This window comes from Arvicola amphibius, chromosome 14, assembly GCF_903992535.2.
Source record: "Arvicola amphibius chromosome 14, mArvAmp1.2, whole genome shotgun sequence".
Lineage (NCBI taxonomy): Eukaryota > Metazoa > Chordata > Mammalia > Rodentia > Cricetidae > Arvicola > Arvicola amphibius.
In genome coordinates, this window is record NC_052060.1 from 28,084,537 (window position 1) to 28,111,316 (window position 26,780).

At 34.9% G+C, this 26,780-nt stretch overlaps 1 protein-coding gene across 1 annotated transcript in view; it reads left to right on the top strand.

The window, feature by feature from the left end:
• Dpyd (dihydropyrimidine dehydrogenase) overlaps nucleotides 1-26,780 on the top strand; it is a 780,348-nt gene that overhangs the window by 204,046 nt on the left and 549,522 nt on the right. Inside the window, exons 6-8 of the mRNA XM_038311847.2 lie at nucleotides 2,410-2,606; nucleotides 9,772-9,853; nucleotides 14,813-14,900. Coding sequence (XP_038167775.1) covers nucleotides 2,410-2,606; nucleotides 9,772-9,853; nucleotides 14,813-14,900 — 367 coding nt within the window. The remainder of the gene's footprint in view (nucleotides 1-2,409; nucleotides 2,607-9,771; nucleotides 9,854-14,812; nucleotides 14,901-26,780) is intronic.

Sequence of the window (26,780 nt, forward strand, 5' to 3'; positions counted from 1 at the left end):
CACACAAATCCCACAGGACAGACACCATTACTTTCCACAACCAATTTTAACTTGCCTTCACCCACACATTTAAAACTTTTTATGTAATATTAATTTTTGAGGTATATTTTAACGGTTGTGTTGTGGTAATCTCGTACATGAGTACAAGCTACTTTTATAAAGTCTATCTCTAACTCCCCACCACCACTGCCCTGCCCTCTCCTTTTAAATCCATGCTCTTTCTTTCTCAATTTATTAAAGTATTTTAAAACTTTAATACATGTGCATTTTGTGTGTGTGTTTGTGTGTGTGTATGTGTAAATTCTTCTAATTCCAATTAGTGTTCCTATAGGTCCATATGCTTATATTTTTAGGCATTATCACTTGAACTAGGACAATCGATTACTTATCCCTGAAGAAACCTAAATCTCCCTCCCAGAACTTCTTAAACTATTTTTATTGACTAAAACACTCTTAGTAATTATTTGTATTTCACTTAATATTCAAAGCAACTTTATCACATAAGATGATTTTAGATAATTGGAATTTTTCAATGGTCGGAAATATTTTAGCTTCACCTGACTTTTGTCATCCCTTTGAGGGGAAAGAGGCTCACATTCTTGCTTACTGACATTTTTCTTTATTATTTGGTGATTTTAAACCTTGTTTTTTATTACTTCACATCTCAAAAATTTGACTGATGCTAAGAAGCAAGTTTTGGTTGGCATTTTCTTGTTTGCGGCTGTATAAATTTCTGCACATATTTTTTTTAGTCTGGGGACTCCGTAATTTGTCCTTTAGTTATTAATTTTTCTCATATTCTATTATCTTTGCTTTTAGGAGTCCTACTATACACTGATTTTATCTCTTCATTCATTGTTTTTTGTCTCTTTTGTCTTTTTCTGTATTTACCTCCCTTTTTCTTTCCCATGCCTCCACCACAGCAGGTTTTTTTTTAATGTTTCATTTTTGATTTGCCCCATATCTCTGGTGATAAGTCTTCTATTAGATGTATAAAATTTAAAATCATCCATTTTTTTCTTCCAAAGTCTTCCTTAAGTTTTGACAAAGTTCTGTTTCCTGGGAATTTCAATTCTTGCTCCTATCCTTGGAGATACAATGATCGATGTTGTCTGGAGGTGTCTAAATGCTAATTTTACTTTTTGGATAATATGTGCATTGCTTTCTATATGTTCTTTTCTCAATGCAGGGTTTCTCTGTAGCTTTGGAGTCTGTCCTGGAACTAGCTCATGTAGACCAGGCTAGCCTCGATCACAGAGATCTGCCTGTCTCAGCCTCCTGATTACTGGGATTAAAGGCATGCACCACCACTGCCCAGCCGCTTTTTTTTATAAACATTCTAGTATTGATCAAAAGCAAGACATTATATATGAAAATTTCTCCTTCTACTGTGTGGCTAACAAATAAAAGTGTTAGGACAGATTATATGCATTTCAGTATGTGGCTGAGTTGGCCCAGGTGGGATTGTCTCTCTTTGGTTTGCTATTTAGAGTACAGACTTTCAGAACTCATCTGCATGCATGCATAATGATGTGCTACTCAGCAAGCCACCCTCAGCATTGCAGAGGTTCTATTTGGATGCTTTTTATTCTTTCCTATGCTGTTTAGGAGTTAAGCTAACACTGTGCTTTTTCTGCTCCGGATCAATGGGATCCTGAATTCCCAAATATTATTGCTCCTGTTTTACAAGATTGTCCAGATTGTGTTGTTGAATTTCCTGAGTTACAGCCCTCTTAAAGTTCTTGGTCTTCCTCCTAGAAAGAGGGGCAAATACATTTAGTTTAGAGACAATGGTTGATCCCTAGACTATTAACTCTACGTTGTTGCTTTCTCCCTAAAGCTTGGCACCTCTGAGCCTTGCTTGTTTGCTTCAGTGAGTCTCCTGTTCCTCTAAAACTAATCTGTCATAATCGGAAGTGATGTAAAGAAATAGATTAATAAACCCTGTGTTTGCTATGTGCCAGGCTATTGCTGGCTACTGTAGCTCTGTAGTAATGTGCTTCCTGAAATATGACCTGTTTTCTAACTCAAGAAAAAAGCATTCCTCTGACTGACATAGAAAATCAACACATGAACACCTACACTGTAAGCAATTATGTTAGACGTGTGCAAACTATACTGTGGTAGCTCAAGGGAGAATCATGAGCATGACCAAGAGGTAGGAGCAGGAAATGTGAGTCAAATGTCTTCCCAGAGTTCTCCCCATATTCTCAGAAGGCCTTTCAGAGATTGAGAGAAGTCAGCTCCAGTCATCATCTATTTAATAAATACAACTCTGTCATATTTATGTGGAACATGCAATTCTCATGGCTAATTAAAGTGCTAATTATGAGTTGAAACATTAAAAATGTGTTTGAGGATGTAAAATTTAATTTAAAATTTTAATCATCACAATTGATTTCTCTATAGGTGTTCAAAGCAATGAACATCCCACAGATCAGAAGCCCATCACTGCCTCCTCCAGAACATATGCCAGAAGCCTACTCTGCGAAAATTGCCCTTTTTGGTGCAGGGCCTGCGAGTATAAGCTGTGCTTCCTTTTTAGCCCGGTTAGGCTATTCCAACATCACCATATTTGAAAAACAGGACTATGCTGGTGGTTTAAGGTAATGCCTACATTGTGTGTGTGTGTGTGTGTGTGTGTGTGTGTGTGTGTGTGTGTATTTTCAAATGTCAAAAATAATGAGGCAAATCGAGCCCAGGTGTGGGTGGTTTGTAGTCAGGGAGACACTCCAGGCTCACAGATGTTATCTTACAAGTTCTTTTCCCAAAGACTAAAATTCGCATGATGTCTTTCACTTGAAACTTTGAAGCAAGGTTGTATATGAATTTTTCGTTCTTTTACAGAAATTAGAGAAGTTTGGAAAGCTTTATGACGGTAGAATCAAAACACAGGGAACGTTTAATCCCTGAAAATCTTATGTATGATAGGAACATATCTAACAGGGATGGGCATTAGGCGTGAGGAAAGCTTGGCTCTGCACAATACTGACAGGAGCATTCATCAGTTGCAATGCTGCTCTTGTATTTTAAATTTACAGTCATTTTAATTTTATATTTATTACCACTTTCTCATAAATGTTCATTTTTAGAGTACATTTTATAGTGTTATTTATTCAACCAATATCTTTCCATGGGTTGAGTTTTTGGTATGAGTCTTTATTATTCTTGTGAAGTAGGCTTCAGTCACATAGAGCATTTGTGCCCATGTAGATCTATACATGAATATAGGAACCGGTCACTTTGTATCAATAACTTTAAGACACTGAGGCCAGTGTTTAATATGGAGCTTACTTTATTTAAATAGGCCTTAGAAATATACATGTATTATGTTTAGGCTAATACATTTATTTTAATTCAGAAATAGATATTACTTAAAATATCTGGTACAAAAAGAAAGATATTGGATGTTAGATTTATTACATTTTTATTATATCAATCAAATTGTTATTATTATTCCCAAGTGACATACTAAAACTCATAGATTATCAATTATAGATTTTTGGATTATGTGTCTATAGTTAACACTTAAGCTTTCTGTAGCTACTTAACTTTTCATTAAGCAATAACTTTATCATCTTGGATAATCAGAAAAGAAGTTTAATATAATATTTTAGAAGATTATGATGATTTTCTTATTTCTTGGTATCTGTAAAATGGGTATTAAATACAAAATTTCAATATTAATTAGTTGACAATGTTATAACTCCAGATAATAGAAATTTATCCACATTTTGTTTCCTTGTTATAGACTGTGGTGTGTGAATTGTATGTAAATATTAATCAGGTACTTTATCATACTATTTGATTCATCAAATAATACTAGTTGACTCCCTAAACAAAAGTCACTCACATAATAGTATACCACCATAGAGAGCATCAAACGCTTAAATCATTCTGATGGTCAAGAAATTATTGTTTCTCTGTGTTGATTATAAATATTGAGGAATTCTCATTGTTTCTCATAAGATTTTTAGGAAATATTTCTCTACATTTTATTTTGTGGTGGAGATGCTGGATACTGTTTTTAGTACCACCTCACCCCAGCCTTATTAATTAGGAAAGGCATAATGTACTAACAACATGTATAAACATTGTATGTTCTTTTTTCAATTATACCCATCAATGAATATGTGAGTTCATTTTAAAAGTACGAGCATAATTGTTGTGTACCCTGGTAGATGAGGGAAAATCTTTTTGCCCCTTAATTGCATTTTCACAAGAAGCCGAAAATGGAAGCAGCCTTGTCTGCGGATTATTATGGGTTGCCAATTTTAGTACATGATTATGGTTCTTAGCATCTCTGTATTTAGTTTTCATTCAAATGTGGAGTAATTTATATAAATTGCACTAAATGTTTGTTTTTATGTATCTGAACATTTTTAGTGAGAAAGAATGTCTTGAAACTCATGACTAAACATGTTTTTTTCCTGTTGTTTAGAGATTTTATTTTCTACCCTTTGCTTTGTGTCTTTCTTATCCCTAAGCACAGCAGCCAGTGTGGAACTACCCTTTGTCTATGATCAGTATTAGAGATGTTCTGTATCACTGTTAGATTAGGAAGGGCAACGCAGAGCACTGAGAAAGACAAAGTCAAAGCGTGTCTGTGAACTTACTTTCTCACTCACAGATGACTCGCAATCCGTCAAGGTATCAATCTAAAAGTTCTAATCTGAAAAGATGTTAGACTAGTCTTGTGTTGAAGTCTGTATCTTAGCTTTTCCTTCATATTTAGGCAGATTCTTTTATCTCTTAAAAATTAGTATAACCACTTTTTAAATAAATAACTTTAGATAGCGAAGCATATCCAAGATTGATCCCTGTTGTACTTACCACAGTTGATTCCTTTTCCTTCTGAAGTAGATATATTAAATTATCAGTAATTTTGCTTTTTCTTTAAGCAAGACTTAAAAAAAAAAAAACAACGCTTTTGGTAAAAAGAGGTTAATTTATGTCAAAGTTTTTATTTATTTTATTTATTTTTTATTAAAAATTTCCACCTCCTCTTTGCCTCCCATTATCCCCCCTCTCCCCCCACTCCCCTCCCCCTCCCTCTCAAGTCTGAAGAGCAGTAAGGGTTCCCTGCCCTGTGGGAAGTCTATGGTCCTCCCCCCTTCATCCAGGTCTAGGAAGGTGAGCATCCAAACAGGCTAGGCCCCTCCAAAGCCAGTACATGCAGTACCATCAAAACCCAGCGCCATTGTCCTTGGCTTCTCAGCAGCCCTCATTGTCTGCCATGTTCTGGGAGTCCTGTTTTATCCCATGCTTTTTCAGTCCCAGTCCAGCTGGCCTTGGTGAGCTCCCATTAGATCAGCCCCACCATCTCAGTGGGTGGGTGCTCTCCTCGCAGTCCTGACTTCCTTGCTCATGTTCTCCCTCCTTCTGCTCCTCATTTGGACCTTGGGAGCTCAGTCTGGTGCTCCAATGTGGGGCTCTGTCTCTATCTCCATCCATCGCCAGATGAAGGGTCTATGGTGATATGCAAGATATTCATCAGTATGGCTATAGGATCGGGCCATTTCAGGCTCCCTCTCCTCAGCTGCCCAAGGACCTAGTTGGGGATATCTCCCTGGACACCTGGGAACCCATTCCAATTCCCATTCCCTTCCCTCCTCATATTCCCTCCACCTACCCTTTCCCACTCCCCATTCACTCATCAGAGAGGGTAAGGCACATTGCTTTGGGGAAGGTCCAGGGCCTTCCCTACTATATCTAGGCTGCACAAGGCAGCCATCCTAAGAAAATGGGTTCCCAAAAAGCCAGTACAAACAGTAGGGATAAATCCTGGTACCATTGCCAGTGGCCCAGCAGTCTGCCCCAGCCATGCAGCTATTGTCTGGGTATGATGGTTGCACTCTTATGACCCTAAAAATTGTGAGGTAGATGTAAGAAGATAAAGAGATCAAGATTAGGGTTAACTGAATAACAAGTTTAAGGTCAACCTAGCCCAAATGAGACCATGTTTGAACATATAAAATTAATGATAAAATAGATTATTGAGTATGCATGCATTTTATTTAAAATAATAATACATACTTACTGTATATGGATTTTTAAATTTTATTTAAAATAATAATTATGTTTATGATATTTTATTATGAGGCATAGTCACAGAAACACTACCCTTAGTTTTAGTTCTTTTAAATGTTTCTGTTTTCTTACATATATAAATGTGTGTATAAGTTTATGTCGATCAATAATGTAACTGTTTCTAGGTAAAATATTTATAACAGTAAAGCTATTTTATAGTATACAATACAATACAAATTTATAAATGCTTATTCAATCATGAATTGAACCAATGTTTTACCAAAACATGAGATGTGTGCTATAAAAAGAATTGAAATAATTGTTATTGATATATTCCATTATACATAAGAAGTATTAGTATAGAACAAAGACAATTGCTTTTATATTTCTGTCACCAATCTGACGGTAGTTAAGGACTTATGCTCACCACTGACATGTATTTTTTAAAACTTCAAATTATTAAAAGAACACAATAGGAAAAACTGCAAAGGTTTTCATAAACACAACAAACTTGAAAAATAACTGTTCATATCAAATTTGCTTCTTGTCTTCTTATGCCTTTCCACAGTCAGCAGGGTTTATGTTATTTATCCCCTTGTTCCAAATAAATGTGTACATTTATTAAAATTCTGTATCTTCCAAGAATTTTCTTGGTTTCCTGAGCATCAGATCTGGCATTCACACCCTGGTTATTTTCTTTATTAAACTTTGCTGTGCTCATCTAACTCCTCCATCTGAGTTTGCCATCCGTCACCAAATGTGAAAATCAGCTGTGTACTCTTTGGTGTCCAGAAGCTGTGCCTGGTGAAAGAATTCTTTTTAAAAGTCCTCTTGTTTGTTCATATACAAGGTCCCTTGTGTGTCATGTCCTGTAGTAGCTGCCAAGTGATTCTCTTGGTTCCATTATTTTTCTTGCCAAAGACATTTCTTTGCTTTCCAATTGAGATTGTATCAGTGTTCTACGTGGGATTATTCTATAACTTCTATAGCCAAGAAATGGCTATAACTTGATAGTCACTGATATTTTGCATTTCCTTCTTTTCTTCATTTCTTCATTATTTCTTAAAATATCTATGATGTGCTAATCAACCAGGCACTAAAAGATTCCCAAATAATCTAGGGGAGTTCTTCCTCTCACTAGGTTTATATGCCACTGATGGACACTCAGAAAATGGACAGCACGTTGAACATACATTTTGTCGGTTGATAATGAGCGCAGAGCACATTGATGACATGGGATTCCATTGCTTGTTTCCTTACATAAAAATCCACTTCAGCATCATTCTTATGAAAATATCTCTTTGCATTCATGAAGGAAATGTTGGGAGTGATCCTCACCACTTTGGTAGTTTATTCGTCTGTATTCTTACATCTGCATGCACAAACTCAACATTTGTATTCAAAATTTGTTTATATACAAATACAAATATCTATACATATATTAATAAACCATGTAACATTGCTGTTCACTGAATTGAAAATTAAAACAAAATATCAAAGAAAATTTTCATTCAAAAATTAGCAGAAGGACAGAAATGCATACAGATATAATAAAAATCAAAACTGAAACGAGCTAGGGATTTAGGAAAACCAAAACAACAAAACAAAGCACAGTGTTGTTTTCTTGACAAGATAAGGAAAAGTGATGAAACTTTTAGCTGGACTAATAAGAAAGGAGCTAGGACTTACAAGAACAAAACTACCGATGGTAATAGCAGACGTGGCAGCTGGTAGCACAGACAGGGGATCAAAGATTTATAATAATGAATTATATAACAACAAATTGAATAAGCCAGAGTAAATTAGTGAATTCCTAGATATATATGGCTGACAAAGAATGAAATCATGAAAAATCAGAAAAGACAAATAGGCCAATAAATAGTACAGAAATAGAATCATTAATAAATATTTGTTATAAAAAAATAAAAACCCAGAGCCTGAATACTTTCCTACCAAAGTTTTCTCAATACTAATTATTTTCAGTTAAAACTATTATAAAAATCTTTTTTATTATCAATGTAGAAAAACATTACAGAAGGCAAATTTTAAGTTGATAATCATTAACTGACATCAAGATTTTATTGTTGTTTTTGCTGGGCCTTTATGTTCTTTTATGTATAGAATCACATTAACTGCAAACAGGGGATACTAAGACTTCTTTCCCCCAAGTCTAACAGTTTTATTTTCTTCTCTTGACTTATTGTTCAATATAATTAGGAGATCTAATTAACAAAGTCAGTAAAATTGCAGTCAAAAGATAAGTAAAACTCAGTAAAAATTGCTGTTGATTAGCAACGAATTATCTAATATATATGTATATATTTAGTCCAATTATTAAAGCAACAGTAATACATAGGAATAATAGAAATTTCTTGTAGAATGAAGTTTACTAGAAAAAAATTCAAAATATTGATGAAAAAACCGAGCAGCACATGATAAAATGAAGATATTGTTCATTCATGGATTGGAAGACTATAATAAAAATATTCATGCTACTGAAAGAATACAATATCATCCCTATACAAAGTAATAGGCTTCAGAAAATAGAAAAAATATAAAATTGATATTGAACCCCAGAGGAACCTAGAGAGAACAAATATCCTGAGCTAAAAGAATAAACTTGATCCAACTCAAAACAAAATGCAAAGCTGCTATAACTCAAAACAGATAAACGGAATTGGGAAAAAAAAATCACAGTTCTGCAACTCAGAAAAAAACTCACAAGTTAGAGCAGCCAGTCTTCAGAAAGAATATCAAGAAAGCTACAAGATTTGCCATAATGTAGAGTAGGTGGTCTTTTCAATAAGTAGTACTGGGAAAACTCTGTAGCCACATGCCAAAGAATGAACTAAATTTTTAGTTCTTCAAAAATGAATTTTAAAAGTGTTATGAATCTAAATATAAATCCCAGAAACTGTGAAATTTTATGGCATTGGCCTAGTCATTGTTTCTTGAATATGACTCAAAAACCAAAGACAGAGGAACCAAAGTGCGAATTGCAATCATATAGCCAGAAGATAAGACAATCAGCTATTTTAAGGAATAACTTAGAAAGACAGAGAAATATTTACCACATATGTTCAGTAAGGAATTAGGGTCCATAACATATAATGAACTCAGTAAAAGGAAACCAATTTTGTTCTGTCTCACATGAAAACTTGTGAAAGTCTATCATATATATATATATATATATATATATATATATATATATATATATAAATTGGATCATCTGAGAATCCAAATCAAAACCTCGGTGGGATGGTTTCTCACGTCTGTCTGAATGATCATTAGCAAAATCAATAAAATGTCCTGAAAATGTGCAGTCTTTCTGTAGAGTATTTATGTATGTTTGAATACAGATATATAAAATTGGGCTCTATGTTTACTGTGAATTGATTTTTACTCTGATATTTTAATATCTTAAGAGCATATTATTAAGTAAATTGACTAAATAATTTGAAGTGAGAGATTGCTTTCGACTAATTTTATATTATTTGTTTTATATTATATATATTGGATGTATTTTATATTAGCTTCTACCTAGTTTTAATACATGGGACATCTTACGGTGGCAGTGAAATTATTGCTGTTTCTCTACTTGGTTATAAGCAACGTAAATATTCACAGACACTTATTTGTTCTTTTAATGCTGATCAATAAGAACACATGGAACTATTTTTTTCTACGATGATAAAATTCACTCTAATTCTTCTTTATCCGTTTTTTCTTCATTTGTTTCAGTACTTCTGAAATCCCTCAGTTCCGGCTGCCGTATGATGTCGTGAATTTTGAGATTGAGCTTATGAAGGACCTTGGTGTAAAGGTGAATAAGAGACAATACTATCTGTCTGGATATTGCAGAGAAAGAAAGGAGAAAGCTGCATGTTTGAGATTTATGGCCAATGCTGTGCATTTTAGGAATGGACAATTAAAAGCTATCCTATGCCTAGCAGAAAGATACTTCCACTCGCTTAGGGCATTTGTCTGTCTACTGTCTGAATGCCACTAGCCTGGAAAAGGGCAATCAATAGTTCTCATCTGGCACAACTGCATGTGATTAATTGTCTGTAAGAAACAAATTCCTAAATAGCTTTAGGGGTTCAGTGCAGCCAAGAGAAGGATTTGGTTTCTCTAATCGTGTTTTGTTCAGGCAAGTTGTGAGCTCTTTGAAACACTAGCATATCAACACTTAGATTGTAATTTCTTCCAAAAGTTTATTTTCTTTTTTATGTGTATCATGCTATTTTTTATATCTGGATTTTCTCATCATAAGCCATAAATTCATGAGAAATAAGATGATAGATTTTATTGTTTTATTCAATAAATATTGTATTTTTTCTTTTAAAGACTGACATTATGCTCATATGGTATAATTCCAGAATATAACTTTAGATAACCTAATTTTCCATTACTACTCTTATTTTGTGACCTTGTGTCTTCAATTGAACATTCGACTGTTTTGTTTAAAAACCAAGATTTTCCATAAGGGACAACTGATTAATAGTTTTTCAGGATTTGCATAACTTCTCTCTCTAGAAGATATTTTAAGAGGTGATTAGCAAACTCTGCATGGATTTTGCTTTTACCAAGAAAACCTAGAATTTATCACTAATGGGAAACAAAACACTATTGTGGACTTTTTCACTTGTTTCTATTTGTATAATACAATGATCTTTCACACATAATTACCAAACAAATACACTGATCACAAAAATATAATGTGGATATGTACATCAGAAAAATAAGTGTTAAAAATTACATTATTCAAAGAGATGAGTTACAGATGATTAGATACAACAGAAAATTCTTTAAATGTTGAATTTAAATTCTTATCTAATTTTCACTAAGTAAATGAGCATTACATATTAAAATTTCAAGTTAATATGTTTCATATTTTGGCTAGTCAAAGATAAATTAGAAATTACTTTAAAGTATTTAGAAATGATAGGAGACAGGAGTGATAACACATATTTATAATCTCTGCATCCAGGAGATTAAATAATTTTATTGAGTTTTCAGAGGATAGATATATTGCATAAATTAAAGCATACTTATTCTCATAATTTTAAAACTTATTGGCACATAGAAGTAGACAAAGTACTGTGTAAAGAAAACATACATTTTATCTATAATCATATGACTTTCTTATTTTACAAGTAGGTAGTCTTGGCAATGCCTGGCAATATTCTTCTCCTTAGCTGTTATCTGTTAGTAAAAAGCATAACTTTTGTTTTGTAAAAAAATTATCTATATTTGCATAGAGTTCTTCTGAAATGGTGATTTGGAAAGTTCTATAAAGAAGTTATCACTGTTGGAGATGTTTCAGTTTTAGGGCCAATGAAGTTACAGTCTTATTGAGACAAATGAATTTACTTCTGTTTTGCCCACCTCCCAAATTCTTTGAAGATATCAATGGAGTAAAGTAAACAGCCTTTGCTCTATAGTTTGAGGAGAGAGGACAGGGAACACTTTGAGGGCATGGCTCCTTTGATGGGATACTCATGAAGCATCCATGACAAGGCCCTTTGACACTTTGTCGCAAATATGGTCTCCTTTTGAAAGCGAGATGAACTCATGAACATGTTATCTCATTCTCATCACCAAAACATATAAACTGTCTTACCATGTCTCTAGCTTGTTTCAGCTAACATTATACACAACTATGTTCACACACAATTTCCTAGCAATTAACTTTTCTAGGTTTATATTGCTTTGGTTTCAAACACACACACACACACACACACACACACACACACACACACGGGTATATTGAGAACTATGTAGACACAAATATAGATGATTGACATCCATTGTCCAATATTGTCTTAATTTTGTTTCATCTCTTCAACAAATAATCACCAAATGTTACGTTTAACAAGGAGCATGTCAAGAGTATACATGCTATTACTGAATTTGACATATCTCAGAGGTGAACTGAAACACTCCCTATGTATCAACTGTTTCTGACTCACCTTAGAAGTCGAGTAGAATATAGCTGCATTCAGTGGTTTCTATGTTCATATCGGTCTTCTTCAGCAGTTATACCATGCCTGTAACAGAAACTGCAACCAAAGCTAATCTCCATGTAAGCCCACAGTAGTTTATATTCATCCTGTGGGAACTATCGAATCTCAGCAAGGGACAAAGGGTGAAGTCAATGGAGATTTGATGGGCACCAGGAACATCTTTCCCCATCCCAGCAGCACATTGTATATGAATCTGTGCTAGAAAAACTCTTTCAGTTAGGTTTCTGATGTTTGAGTGGAGACTTCCCGGCTGTGATAGCAATTTCAACTCTTTTTACATAGGCCAGACACAGTTGGGGATTACTTAACTGACAAGTGTAACAATTTCAATTATGTGTTTGGAAAGTAGAAAAATGCTCACTGACAGGGTCAGTGTCTCTGATGGCTCCCTGGGACCCAAATTTTAGTCAGGCTCCACGTTACCATTCACATTGGTCCCTCCTTTGTGTCTCCAGGTATCAATGTCAATAAAGATCATGTGCCTAATTGTCCTTGAAATGTCTGATTATCCCTATTTCCCTGGTGCACAGTTGCCTAGGTAAATGGTCATCATCTCCTATGGGAAAGCAAGGTAATTATTGTAGTATTTATTTGCCAGGATACTACAGAGATCTACCTAGTCCTGCCTGGTCCTGCAGCCATTCAGTTCCAAAGAAACACACAGAGGCCTACATTAATTATAAACTGGTTGGCCTATTAGCTCTTATTAACTAATTCTTACATCTTACATTAACCCATAACTCTTATCTGTGTGAGCCACATAGCTTGGTACCTTTTATCAGTGAGGCATTCTCATCTTGTGTCTTATGTGTCTGGATGATGACTGCAGACTCAGCCTTTCCTCTTCCCAGAATTCTCCTGTTCTGGTCACCCTGCCTAAACTTCCTGCCTGGCTACTGGCCAATCAGCATTTTATTAAACCAACACAACTGACAAATCTTTACAGGGTACAAGACCGTTGTCCCACAGCACCTAGGTGTATGATGTCTGTCTTGTTCAGCAGGTTTCTACCTGAAAATTGACTCATGGGTCAGAGAGATGGCTCAGGGTTAATAACACTAACCACTGAACCTCACAATCTGAGTTTAATGCCCAGTCCCCATATGGTCAAGAAGAGAACTGACTCCTTCAAGTTGTCCTTTGACCTCTAGTTGCCCCAAATAAATAAGTATAATAGTATTTTTAATTGAATGGTTTTTGAGACCAACCACAATATTGTGACTTGTAGTCATAGTGACTACTCTGTCCCTCTGTTTTGTTGATATTGTATGAATAATACCCCTTATGGAAATCCTACCCTTTGGCAAGATCTTAGTGAAATGCCCTGCAATCTCATTCTTTTGACTATAGCTACAGTGAATCTTTACTATCTGAACTACCATCCATACTCATACTAATAACATGAATTTGTAGTATAATTTCATGTGTAAATCTTTTGTTCTTACTTGAGTTTTTGGATTTTTCGACTCTTTGGCCTCACTTACTATTTTATTATTATCTTATTTTCTCAAGTATTTTATTGTGTGATTTTGGTTTTTTGAGAGGACTACCACCTAATTCTCAATAAATCACATAGAGGCTTTTTGGTTATGATGTCCGGTCTTAGCTTGGCTTGTTTTTAGCCAGTTTTTCTTATCTTGTCATCCTGACTATCTTTTTTTCTCCTTCTATTTATACTATCTGACTGCTAACCCCACCTATCCTTGCTATTGGACATTCAGCTCTCTATTTGGATCATCATGTGTTCTTAACATGCAAGGAACCACAGCTTTACAGAGTTAAACAAATGGAGCATAAACCAAAGTGTCACATACCTTAAAATAGTATTCCCCAGCAGAACTCAACATAGTGCTTTCCATAGACACAAGGTGAGAAGTTTTTACTAATTTTAGTTTACCTTTTTGAATTTTGTTTTTAAATTAGCATACAAAGTAACTTATGACATTTCCATACCTGTTTACTTTGGGGAATTATTCTCATCTCTTTGCTATGTCTCTCCATTTTTATATCAATTGTGTTTTATTGCCCTACTCTCTTTCTCTCTCTCCCTCTCTCTCTCTAGCACACACACACACACACACACACACACACACAAAACAAAATTCCCTCTTTTATTGTTACGGAATTGTATCTAGTTTCTTGGCTTTAACCCACATTTATTCTCCCAGTATGTATGTATGTATGTATGTATGTATATGTATATATATATACATATACATATATATGTGTGTGTGTGTGTGTGTGTGTATGTGCTCAGCTAAAATCAAAAGGTAAAGGTAAACATGCTGTCCTTGTTTTTTGAAGTCTGGGTTATCTTATTTAATATACTAGTTTCTATAATTATCATATTTTTACCTTTCTTAATTATTGAAAAGTCCCACTGTGCATATGTCTATTTGTCTCTTGATGAACACCTTGGCTTAGTCTATTTCCTTGCTATTATGAATATATCAGTATTGCACAAGGATGTACAAGTGTCTCCATGGTGCAATATACAATCTTCGGGTATACGTTTAGGAGCTAAATACAGGGTCATGAGGTAGTTCCACTTTTTACTCATATCATTGTAATTATACTGGTGCTTCTACATTCATCCCATGCAGAAAATGCTAGTGTTCTAATTATTTACAAATTTCATTAGAGAAACCTGTTCATTAAAAACTTTCATGGTCATTTCTTTGACTTTGTGTGTTAAATATTTAGTTTTAATCAACTGCTAAAATAAAAATTCTTACTCAAAGTACTGTTTCTTGCAGATAATTTGTGGTAAAAGCCTTTCCACAGATGAAATGACCCTCAGCACTCTGAAGAAAGATGGCTACAAAGCTGCTTTCATTGGAATTGGTGAGTGGATTATTTCTAAATATCTTTATTTAACTTAAATGTTTTTTTTTCCTGACAATGTCCATCAGAATGACTACCTTTAGACATTTCTGTACTGGAAACACATCTTCCATGCACTGATACACCATATTGACTGCACAAACAGGTATCCTGTGGTCACAGGCCTTGTTGGACTGCTTCATATGCCTTGAGAACAGGCTTTGGTAAGAGATGTTTGTGTCCTAGGTCTCCCACTACACTGGAAGCCCCAGAAGTGGGCTCTAAGGTGAAGAATGCCTTCCATGATGTGGTAGCGCAATATCTGGCAGGATGCTGTTACTTTCTTTTGATGACAGTATAATTGACTATGATGAACTACAGAGTAGGCATTATTCTATGTTCATTTTACGAAGGCTCCATATCTTTTGAAAAGTATCTCACAGTATTAAATTTTCAAACATTTCCCTTCCACTTATTACGTATCAAGAGACCAAAGAAAACAAATAGCTGATTAGATTTCGTCACCATGTCAAGATGTCTGTTTTTCTTTCATGTTTCATGTTGTACTCTGGAAAATTCTGAGATGTGAATTGAGCATATTAATTGGTAGTCTCTAAAACACAACTTGACCCTTCTGTCTTTCTGACCATACCCTTTTCCTTCTTTGGATATCTGAGTACTATCTATGTAAGTGCAAACCTCCAGTATCTTTCAGTGACTGAATATTGGGTAGGGTGGGCAAAGCTGGATGCAAAGGCAGAATTCTCATTACGTTTTTAGATTAAAATCACTATTAATGCTTCCTTACCAAATTTTGCTCATTTCAATGACTCATTCCTTTACTACAGCATTGGAGCCACATCCACGGGAAGCTATGAACACTAGCTGATTTAGGTTTAAAAAGCATCACAGAGAAGTAAATCTGCTATCTTTACAATCTTGGACCACCTTTCAGAACCTTTTAGTACCATTGTACCTTTCTATATCATTTTCATTAGCTATACTGACCAGTCTGTATACTAATAATGGGAAGAAGAGTAGCGTTATTTTCCCTAGGTTTTCCTGTCAACTATACTTTGAATTTAGACCTGGTTTTCAACTTCCTAATTTTACTGAGAAAAGAGCCTTGCACTGGATAAAGTTGTATATACTGGATCTGGAAGATCTCCTGCTTTTCTCTGACTCTGGTTGTTCCCAGGTTCCTGGTCCACAGTAAGTGGAAGATTTAGAGAGAAATTACGTTATGTGACACTTTCAAGTAACACTTCAATTCACCATTAAGTTTCCTACAGAAGCTAGACGTAAAAGGTACAGGGTCACTGTCAAGAGTAGAACATCCCAGAACAATTACCTCTGTTGCTATGGACATTTCTATGAAAATGTCTGTACTCAGGAAATAGAGGTCATGCAAACAACATTTATTGAAAGAGTTCCAAATTTAATACATAGGAAATCCAGTATTAGGAAAAATTGGAATAATTTAATGATTAAAAACATCTAGTGATTCTATCAGTCAGAAGTACCTTATATTTGAAAAATAATCAAAGACATTTCAGGTTTTTCTTAAAATTCTTTCTCTTAAGTTCCCTTATATTGTTAATCTTTCTTGGGCTACAGTGTTCTCAAGACAAGTCTCTGATGGACCACGCACTCTGTGAATGAAATACATACAATGTGCAGTCCTTACATATTTATGTTGTACACGTTCATGCTGAGAAGCAGATCCTTTGACATTTTAGTGTGGTGATGTGTTCACAGGCGGCACCTGTCCTCTTAGGTTTGTGGTGTAGCCGCGCTATATACCACTTCTGCTTCTGTTTAATTGTTCATAACTTAGTCAAAAACATACCTGAAAGCAAAGGATGATTGGAAATTTGACCATAGGCAAATGGACATTGTGTTTCTAACACCCAAGAGAAAGAGAGGAAAGAGGTACATAATGCTTCTGCCACAAGGCACATTTTCCTTGGTGTTTGATGTGTGAGATTCATCAGTCAACTAACCATAAGGAAATAGTCTTAGTATTTGAGCTTCATTAGTGGCTGCATCAGTAATTTAATAAAAAAGAGAAATGTTTTACCTTTTGTATGTATGTAAACATGTCATATAGTACTCCAGTATTTACAGCTTCTATTTTCCTTTATTACATATCAAAAGAAAAATATTTTATTAGATGTAACTTTGTCAGGATACTTCATTAAGCACATTGATTTAATATGTGTGTATTCTCATGGTTGCTCATCTTAAATATTGTATTTATTGCTAGGGGAAAAATCACTTTTAGATTCACCCCACCCCCAATACTAACAGAATCTGTTAGGTTATTTGTCTCATTTCATGCATATTTTTTATGAATTTCAGAGTTACAGCTCTTACTCATGAATGATTAAGCATCTAACTAGTGAGATGAGATTTCGTGTGTATTCACACTAGACTTAGTTGTTATTGAGACAACGTGGGTTTGATAGCTCTAAAACTGTTGAAATTTTTAACCAAATAAAAACATTCACACAGTGTGTTACTGCCAGTGCTCATAACAGGAGTGAGGATGCCTCCTTTCTACATCTTTGTAAAAATATTGATTAGCTCTCTTTGTTCAATGGAATCAATATTACAGAGTCTATCCATTGTTCTTTTTTATTTTTTTTTATTTTTTATTTTTTTGGTTTTTCGAGACAGGGTTTCCCTGTAGTTTCTAGAGCCTGTCCTGGAGCTAGCTCTTGTAGACCAGGCTGGCATCGGACTCAGAGATCCGCCTGCCTCTGCCTCCCGAGTGCTGGGATTAAAGGCGTGTGCCACCACCACCCGGCCACTTTTTTATTTTTTTAAAGTTCAGAAATTAAAATAAAAATAATATAAAGTACTAATGTTATGATATATATGTTATTATATATATATATATATATATATATATATATATATGTTTGGTGTTTACCTTTTGGAAATATTGTTATATGTGTTTATTTTCATCATGTGTGTTTACACACGTATACTATGTTTGGTATAAAATATTTAATATGACATAATAGTTAAAATTGATACCTATAGGTCTAAATTTTAAGAATTTTGTGGTAAAAATCATCATTTCCAGCATGGTATGTCTAACACCTACACGTAAGTAGTTTATAAATAAAGCAAACACCAAATACAGTGGTATTCCATGACAAGTGCTAAAGATTAAAATAGCAATGAAATCTAAATTCAGTGGCACGCTTAGGTTTAAATTGAGTTAGGAAAACATCAACTTAGGACTTTACATTTTCAAGATGAGTCCCTTCTATGTCCAGGTGTAGGAACAATGTGTCTTGATGTCTAAGGAACTGGGCACATCCCCTTAGCAGCTTTCATCTTTCTGGTTATGCATGTGACAGTTCACACTTGTAAGTGTGAACCCTTACAATGTAGTGGTGCTAAGTAAACGTTTAGCAACATGTGAGAGAAGAACCATGCACAGGCTGAGACACACTCAGATAATCAATGCAACTTTACATATAGCTGTTAGTTAGTTCATTTTATTTTTGAAATCTCAGAGAAGGAAAGTGTTGCAGGGAAGCTACAATGATATGCTCCATGACCATCACATGAGGCTGTCTGGCACAGTGTGAGCAGGCAGATATTGTAGGGATGATCTGTTCCATGTTTATCCAGAAGACATCTTGGAGTCCCTTATTCCTAGCAGCACTCCCATTACTACTAGATCCCTGCTGCAGGCCCCTTCCTACCTGGTCATGTTGGCCACACTGTCAGCATGTCAAAGTCAAGGGGTCTGGTTGTGCTGTCATTCGGTTTCCTCATACCCTCTTAATTCCACATGCATAAAGGAGATTACAGGACTGGTAGAGTGTATGGTGCGCTTGAGGACTTGGGCATGCCTTCTGTCGCCACCAATAAATAAACCCATAAACAGCATCCAAAATACCAAAGACATAGTAGGAACTGTCTCGGTATTATTTTAGTATTGAGTTTTATTGAAACAATTTTAACGATTTACCAAAACTAAATAGAATAAAATGTTGGTGATTATTATGTATCCCAGCACAAATTAAACCTATGATGGTACACTGTCACTTTTTATATGATTGGTATCAATTTTAATAAGCTACTGAAACAAAAGAATATAATATTTTAAAATGTTGGTGATTTTTATGTATCTCAGCACAAACTAAACCTATAATGGCACATTGTCACTTTTTATATGATTGGTATCACCATTGCAATGAAACAAACAGGAAGATTTTCATTCACAGTGGTGGTATTGCCACCTACCACTGGAACTTTGATGGCACTCCAGGCGCTATCCCAAATATAATCCAGTCTGTTAACTCTTGACTTGGCCGTGGAGATGTGAGTAGCAATCATGGAAAATAGATTTAACTTTAAGAAAAGCAGAACAAGCCGGGCAGTGGTGGCGCAAGCCTTTAATCCCAGCACTCGGGAGGCAGGGGCAGGCGGATCTTCGTGAGTTCGAAGCCAGCCTGGTCTACAAGAGCTAGCTCCAGGACAGGCTCTAAAGCTGCAGAGAAACCCTGTCTCAAAAAAACCAAAAAAAAAAAAAAAAAAAGAACTGGCCACTAATCATGGAAAATCAATTTTATAGGAAGAGTAAGATTAGGATAGCCAATGTCATACTTCAAAATTAAAAGTCTTTTCTAGACCGAAGATCGAAACTTAACACGTTCTGAGGACACCAGCCTGCACTGTCACATTCCACTTACGGCTGCTGAACAGGAATACATATTCTTGAAAAATTAGATGCCATATTTAGTTTCACTTTCTTATTGTTACCACCAGTTGGGTTATTTTTTTTTTGCTTTCGTTCCGTTTCTACAAGAGAAGAATATTTTGTAGTGTGAAGATTACCAAATATTATAACAGCCGAGGAAGAGATAATTACAATTAAGAAAATCCATTGAGAAACTGTGGTATTAAATTTGCTGTTCCGTGGCCTTTACTTAACTCTCTTGTGCCTTCTTACAGACAGACTTCCTCTCTGCAAAAGTTATTCTTAATTAGTTTCTTAATCAGGAATTTCTAAATTGTAGATAATCATGTATGCTTTCTATTTATTTAGAAGGAAATGCAATAGTTTTCAGACAGCCCACTCTACTTCTGCCCCCCAGATAAAGACTGGTTACCTACTCCATATAAACAATTACAAATACATTATTTAAAATAATAAACCTGACTTAATTGTAAGCAAAAAGGCACAAATGTGTTGCTGTGGATATTACTTTTTTAATTTGCAATATTGTTTAATCTAGTATCACTTGTAAGTACTCTCGTATAATTGTAAGATGGCTCCCAAGAATTTGAAAATGAGGGAAAAGGAATTCCAGCTGAGAGTTCATTAAATCATCTGTTAATGAGTTCATGAAAAGCCCCAGAGGGGATAAAAGAGATGTAGGGCAATTATTCTTTGATCGTATTAACATATCTATAGAAAGTACATATTAATCTTCAAAAGCAGGTGGTAGACTGGTCACCTTATGAAAATAGAAGAAAATAATAGAGACTCTGAGAAAAATTTTGACAGTTCTTTTACAGATATTTAAATTCAGTGTCCCTAAGTGATTTTAGCTTATATCATGTAATAGCCAATTAAGTCTATCTGATTTCCAATCTTTAAATTGTGTTTGTATCCATTTTGTGGGCATGTCTGTATGCATGTGAATTCACCTGAGGAGAGCTTCTGAGAGTCAGTAGTTTCTTTCCTCCATATAAGTACCAGAATTGAACACAGATTAGGCTAGACTCAAGTACCCTCACCTGCACAGCTCTGTTGCTGGCCCCATGTAAATATTTTGAAGATAACTAGATCTTCAAAGACTTCGAATCGCCTTGCTCTGGTTCCAGGCTCACACAGTTGGTGATAATTTTGAAATAGGTTGAGGGTCAGAGGCGAAGATCACAGGTAAACTTTGCCCACGTGATACTCTTCTCTCTCTGAATTGTTTTTTATCTAGGAACTGCCTCACAGACACTGCACTCAATATTCGTGACACTCACATTGAAGTAGACTATACTCAGGATGCTGGAGCTGTGTGAATCTACCCTGTAGGTTTCTGTTTTTGTTTTATAACACTTTTGGGGTGTGCCACCGAGCCCTCAAATAAATACATAAAGACTTATTCTTACTTAGGAATGCCCAGCCATAGCTTGACTTGTTTCTAGCCAGCTTTTCTAAATTAACTTAAATTTTCCTCTTTCTCTTCTTTCACGTTTTGCTTCTGGGCTTCTTTTTCTTTATTCTATATTTCTTTCTCCCCTTCTTACTCCTGGGTTGCCTGCATTGCTGGGTGGCTGGTCCCTGTTGTCCTCCCTTCCTCCTTCTCTAACTCCTTGTTCTCCTTCTTTTCTCTGTCTAGCAGCCCCACCTATTATTTCTCCTGCCTGGTTATTGGCTGTTCAGCTCTTTATTAAACCAATCAGCTGCTTTAGACAGGCAAAATAATACATTACAGAGTTAAACAAGTACAACATAAAAGATTGCAATACATATTTACATCATTAAACAAATATTTCATAGTATAAACTAATTTATCACATATTAAAGTTAATATTCCAAACACTACTCTTTTAGTTATAATCACAATTTGTTGACCTAACCTATAATTTCATATACAGCCTTCTTTTTAAAAGTATTTCCCCAATTTCCATCTATGTATTTCCCCACAGAGAAAATTCTTGAATCTCTCTCTCGATGTTAATATCAATACTCCTTAGAATATTTCTCTCACGGAGCAAATCCTTCATCAGGCACTCATTCTGATCCACCGAGCGGGTGTTTTAACTATGTTCATACATAATGAAATACTCTTGTTACATTTGTAGAAAGGAACTTAGTATCCCTTTTATTACTTTTGGTTAGTTGCAATTATCTGTTATCTCTTTAAAACGTAGGAGTATGATTAAACTTCATTTTGATACTCAAAATTTTCAGCATATTCTTGTCAAACTGTATCAATAAAATATTTTGAGGGAAGAAAATTAGAAAAAAGGAAGACATAATAAGAATGTTATAACTTCTTGAAAAGATTCGAGATATTACCATTTAACTAGTTAAAAGTCCTTCATCCCCTACTCCTTGTCTTTCTGTTTCTCTCTCTCCTTTTTTTCTCCCATCTACTTGCCCCAAAATTAAAAAATAAGTTCATCGGCTCTGAAAAATTCTTATGCAGGTGCTCTATTAATGTCTTATTGTGGAATCTAGAATTACTCTCTGATGCTATTTGCTTTGAGGATTAGGAGTTAATTTTTAAGGGTCTATTTATTGACTTATAGAGGTTTTGTTAAGCATTTCATTTTTACATAAGAAATTGTTTCAAAGACTGGTGATTTTGCTATGTGGGTACAGGCAAGGTGATAACTTGAGTTTGACCCATGGGTACCACATAATGAAAGGAGAGAATAAACTTTCACAAATTGTTCTATTGTCTCTATACATATGTCGCCCATATATAATAAATAAACGTATAAGATTAATTTGAAAAGAAAACTATTTTTAAGATATTAACTTACCTTGTGGGTAGAAATTCTAAAATACTGTCCATAGTAAGCATATATTTATTTGATCATTAATTAATTAAAATTAGTATGCTTCTTCTAAGGCAGTCTATATCTTATTTAACAAAATTATGAAAAAGTATAAATGATATTTTACTTTCAAATATTTTTATCATCTTTGGATTTTTAAAATAGAAATAAAGGGATTTCTTTGCCATTTCTTCCCATGTGTTTTATGAAATAAAGATACATTTCTCTTATGGCAGTTATTTTTACTGAAGAAGGAAAATTAGGTGTTTTCATTATGTAAGAATTAATTTTGTTTTAGTGTTCCCAGTGGCTTAATGAATTCTTACATAGTCATTGATAAAAGGATTAGAAAATCATTGAAGTAAGCAAAATGTTTATTTATTATTATAATTATTATTATTTTGCTAAATAAGCAACTAGTTGTGTTTCGAAGAGAACACTACCATTTGAATCTTCTAGGAGATTTATTGAGTACATACTATGAGCACAGTCATCTATTGTGGCTGCTCTGACTAATGTCCTCAGACTGAATGCTACAGATCACACGTAAATGTCCATACTATTGAGAAACTGGAGGTCTGCAATCGTTGGACAACATGCTTGTGTTCTGGAAGGGGGGTGCCCTTCTTGACTTTCAGATGGCTAATGGACTTACCTAGCATTTTCTTTGTTCATCTAATTGGTCTTTTTTTTTTAAACCTCTTTTTCATTGTTGATGCAGTTGTTGCTAAATAAATGCTAATCCCAAAACAGAGGACCTTCAACTTATGATTATTTAAACTGAATCTAAACCCAAATTCCATCCTCCAATACAAACTTGAATATTACAGCTTAAATATAAGAATTTTAATGGGACACAAGCATTCACTCTGTAAAATGGGCTTTGAATATTTTTATAATTGTAGCAATCATCCTGTAAGTCTCAGCTGACCTCCTGAAGGCAAATTTGGATATGGAAGGGCAACAATAAGAAAAGGAATGTGTCTTGTCCTGGACACATTAAAGACTCTATAGTAAACCTCCTCCAACTCAATATAGTTGTCTGTGAAGAATTTCAGATCTTACTGAATGTATGTGAACTATTAATAGGGGTTTTCAAATTAAAATCATGAACTGTTTTACTGCATAGCTATTCTATCACTAGAAACTATAGTGCTGTGCTTATTTTAGCTTTTTGTCAAATTTATTTTTTTGAACATAAAGAGCAATGTTGGACATAAAATGAAGAGTGAGGTTATCCAACGCGGGGGAATAGTTCCCAAGAGCCAGTGTAAGCACCAAGGACATATATAACCTGATTCCACTGCTAAAAGCCTCATAAACAGACCAAGTCACCCAACTGTCACATGCATGCAGAAGGCCTGGGATGATCCTAGGCAGCCTCTTAACTCTTGGTTCAGAATCCCTGAGCTCCCATGAACTCAGGTCTGCTGTCTCTGCAAGGGGAGGGCCTTGGTTCTGTCTCAACTTGATGTGCCATGCTTTCTGGAGGCCCATGGAGGCCTGCCCCTTTCTGAATGGTGACAGTGGAGGAGGGTAGAGAGGAAGCAGGAGAGGGAAAGGTAGGATGGGGGAAGGGGAACTGTGATTGTGATATAAAATAAATGAAGAGTGAGAGAAAAACTACACAACTGGCAAGAGATTGATGTAAATTGGAGGAAAATGGTTTTCATTTCAATGTGGGGGCTTTTGCTTCTTTATAAGAGTCATGCTTTTGTAATATAGAACTATGAAACTTCAGGGTAATTTATGTTATTTATTAATTCTTATTTGTATAAGTAGGCTATACCGTCTTTAATTAATACGGTATATTTTGCTACTAAACTTTAACATACAAACACATCTCTGATTTTAAAGCCTTTCAACTCTATATTCTAAAACAAAATGATCTCTTCAGAGATCTCCCTGACACAGAGGGTTTTATGTAGCCAAATAGAGGGGGCATAGGAATCCTTACATGAGTACGGTCCTCAGTAGATGTATGTTGTTGACATGACCAAGTCCAGTATAGTAGCCTTGAACTGTTCGTAAAATAACAAAACCTTACTGCCAGGGAAGCTGGGGAGGCTCAAAAATGGCAAAGCCTTCCTCTGGTCTACCTGTGAATGATGTTAGCATGTATAGAAATTAATCCACAGTAGCTTTCTCTCTCTGGATATTAATGTCCTATAGACTACTCTCCTACAGAAACTACTCATATGGAGATCATGTGAACATATCTCCTTGATCCAGGTAAATGTAGTATAGCATAAACCATGCTGCCTTCTTTATCTGTGTGTAATACTGCTGCCTCCTTGTCCAGCTGTATACAATAAACCCACTTCTCCATTCAAGGGAATAAAATAAACACATTGAGATTCTGGGGTGCTGTAATTTCTCTGGCAGAGCCAGCCGGTTCAATCCCAACTTAAGTGTATATCTGTGTTTGTCTGTTTTTCTTTCCCTTGTTGTCGCTGTAAGGCTCATTCTGGAGCCATGCTGCGTGCAGCAGCAAACCAACTTTAGGAGTAATAAAACTAAAATTTATATCAAATTTAATTTACTCCCAATCAGGTCTCTGAATTATTCAAGGAACAGCCGGTACAGTTGTGTTCTCAATACAACAGACAAAACTCTGTTGATTTCTCCTACTCATTCTCAATTAGTTAAACTCACATTAGTTAATACTGTAAATTATATCATGTTTGTCATATAGGAAAACCAACAATGCAGCACTAATAAACTTAAACCTTGAATATTGTAATTCTTTATATACAAATTTAAGGGTGTTTACTGTGAGCACATAAGAAAAAAAGTTTTTAAACGAAGTTTGAATGGATTTATTTTCTTATCACCAGCTATGTAAGGAATCCTGATGTGTGTTATCATCCTCTGATTAGCCATGCAATGCCACCTGGTGTGCAGATGGGATGAACATTATACATCAGAGGCTCTGTTCACACCCTGCCCACCACAGCCACACTCCCATGACAGGAAGTTAACAGATGTTCATTTTGCTTGTGTGAATAGATAAATTGTGTATCCAACTTTCAATTCATGCAGTTAAGTTTGAAGAGAAAAACATTGATATTTGAGTCAGGATTCAAAATTATGCCCATGTCTCAGCAGTTTAAGGGAGTACCGTGATACTTAATGATTATTTCTTCACTCAGTCTTCAAGTACTTAATGTGTGCTTCTAGTATTAATGTGGGCTTCCTTTTATTTTAAACAAAAATTTATGTGATAGTTTCATTTAATTCTTAATGACTATATTTCTGTTATAATTGATCAATACTAAATTATGATTTTAGAATGTATAATATATAATCACTTCACATTGTTCTCTTTACTTGCCAATATATTAGAACCATTTGCCACATGCATAGTAGTGCATAGAGGTATATATTTTTTAAAAGAGTTAATATAGTTTCAGAAAAATGAGAAAATAACTTTAGTGCAAATAAATACAGCTTTTGCACAGGTAAATACAATATATATATATATATATATATATATATATATATATATATATATATATATCAACTGCATTTTTGACCAAGTTCTGGACATGTGTTCTTTTGAAACTCTCACAATAATCAATGATTTGCCTATCCTCATTTTATTTCCTCTTCCCCAGGCCCCCAATCCATGTGTATATGGGGGAGGATTTTAAATAACTTTTTAAAATTTGATAAAGGTCCCTCTGAAACACTATAAATCCAACTAATAAGCAATACATACATTAGCATAACTTATTTAGTGTTCTTTTTAAATTTGAAATGTGTCGTCTCTCTAACAAGAACCTTTTAAAAACTAATTTATTAAAAATCAGAATAGTTAAACATGTTGTCCAATGCCTATAGTCTCTGCATTTGGGAGGTGGAGGCAGTCAACTGTAGAGTTGACATGGACCACAAAGAGAGTTCCAAACAACCTGGGATCAAAACTTAGAGTCTTTCTCAAAACAGAGATACAAATTTAAATAAATTAAATGTAACCTAGCATCTTCCAGATTTGATAATGCCAGTAAAGCCACAGCAGTGATGACTACTTGCAAAAAAAAAAAAAAAAAAAAAAAAAAAAAAAAAAAAAAAAAAAAAAAAAAAAAAACCTACACGAGATCAAGCCATTCAACATTCCTTTAGGGATGGGAGGCACTGGTGTGCACCCAACCATAGCTGAGGAGCTACTGACTTTTGATGGCGACTAGGGGAGGAAATGTCAGTTTAATCCTGAGGTTTGGTCACTGGTATGTTTCAGATGCTCCAGTGGGAGGCCCAACAGCCATGCACACAGGGGCTACACTAACCGGAATCAGTGGGATATTAGTAAAAGAGATCCTGAAGTGGAGAGGGCAGTATGGAGATGGAAGCTTACAGGAAGTGGAG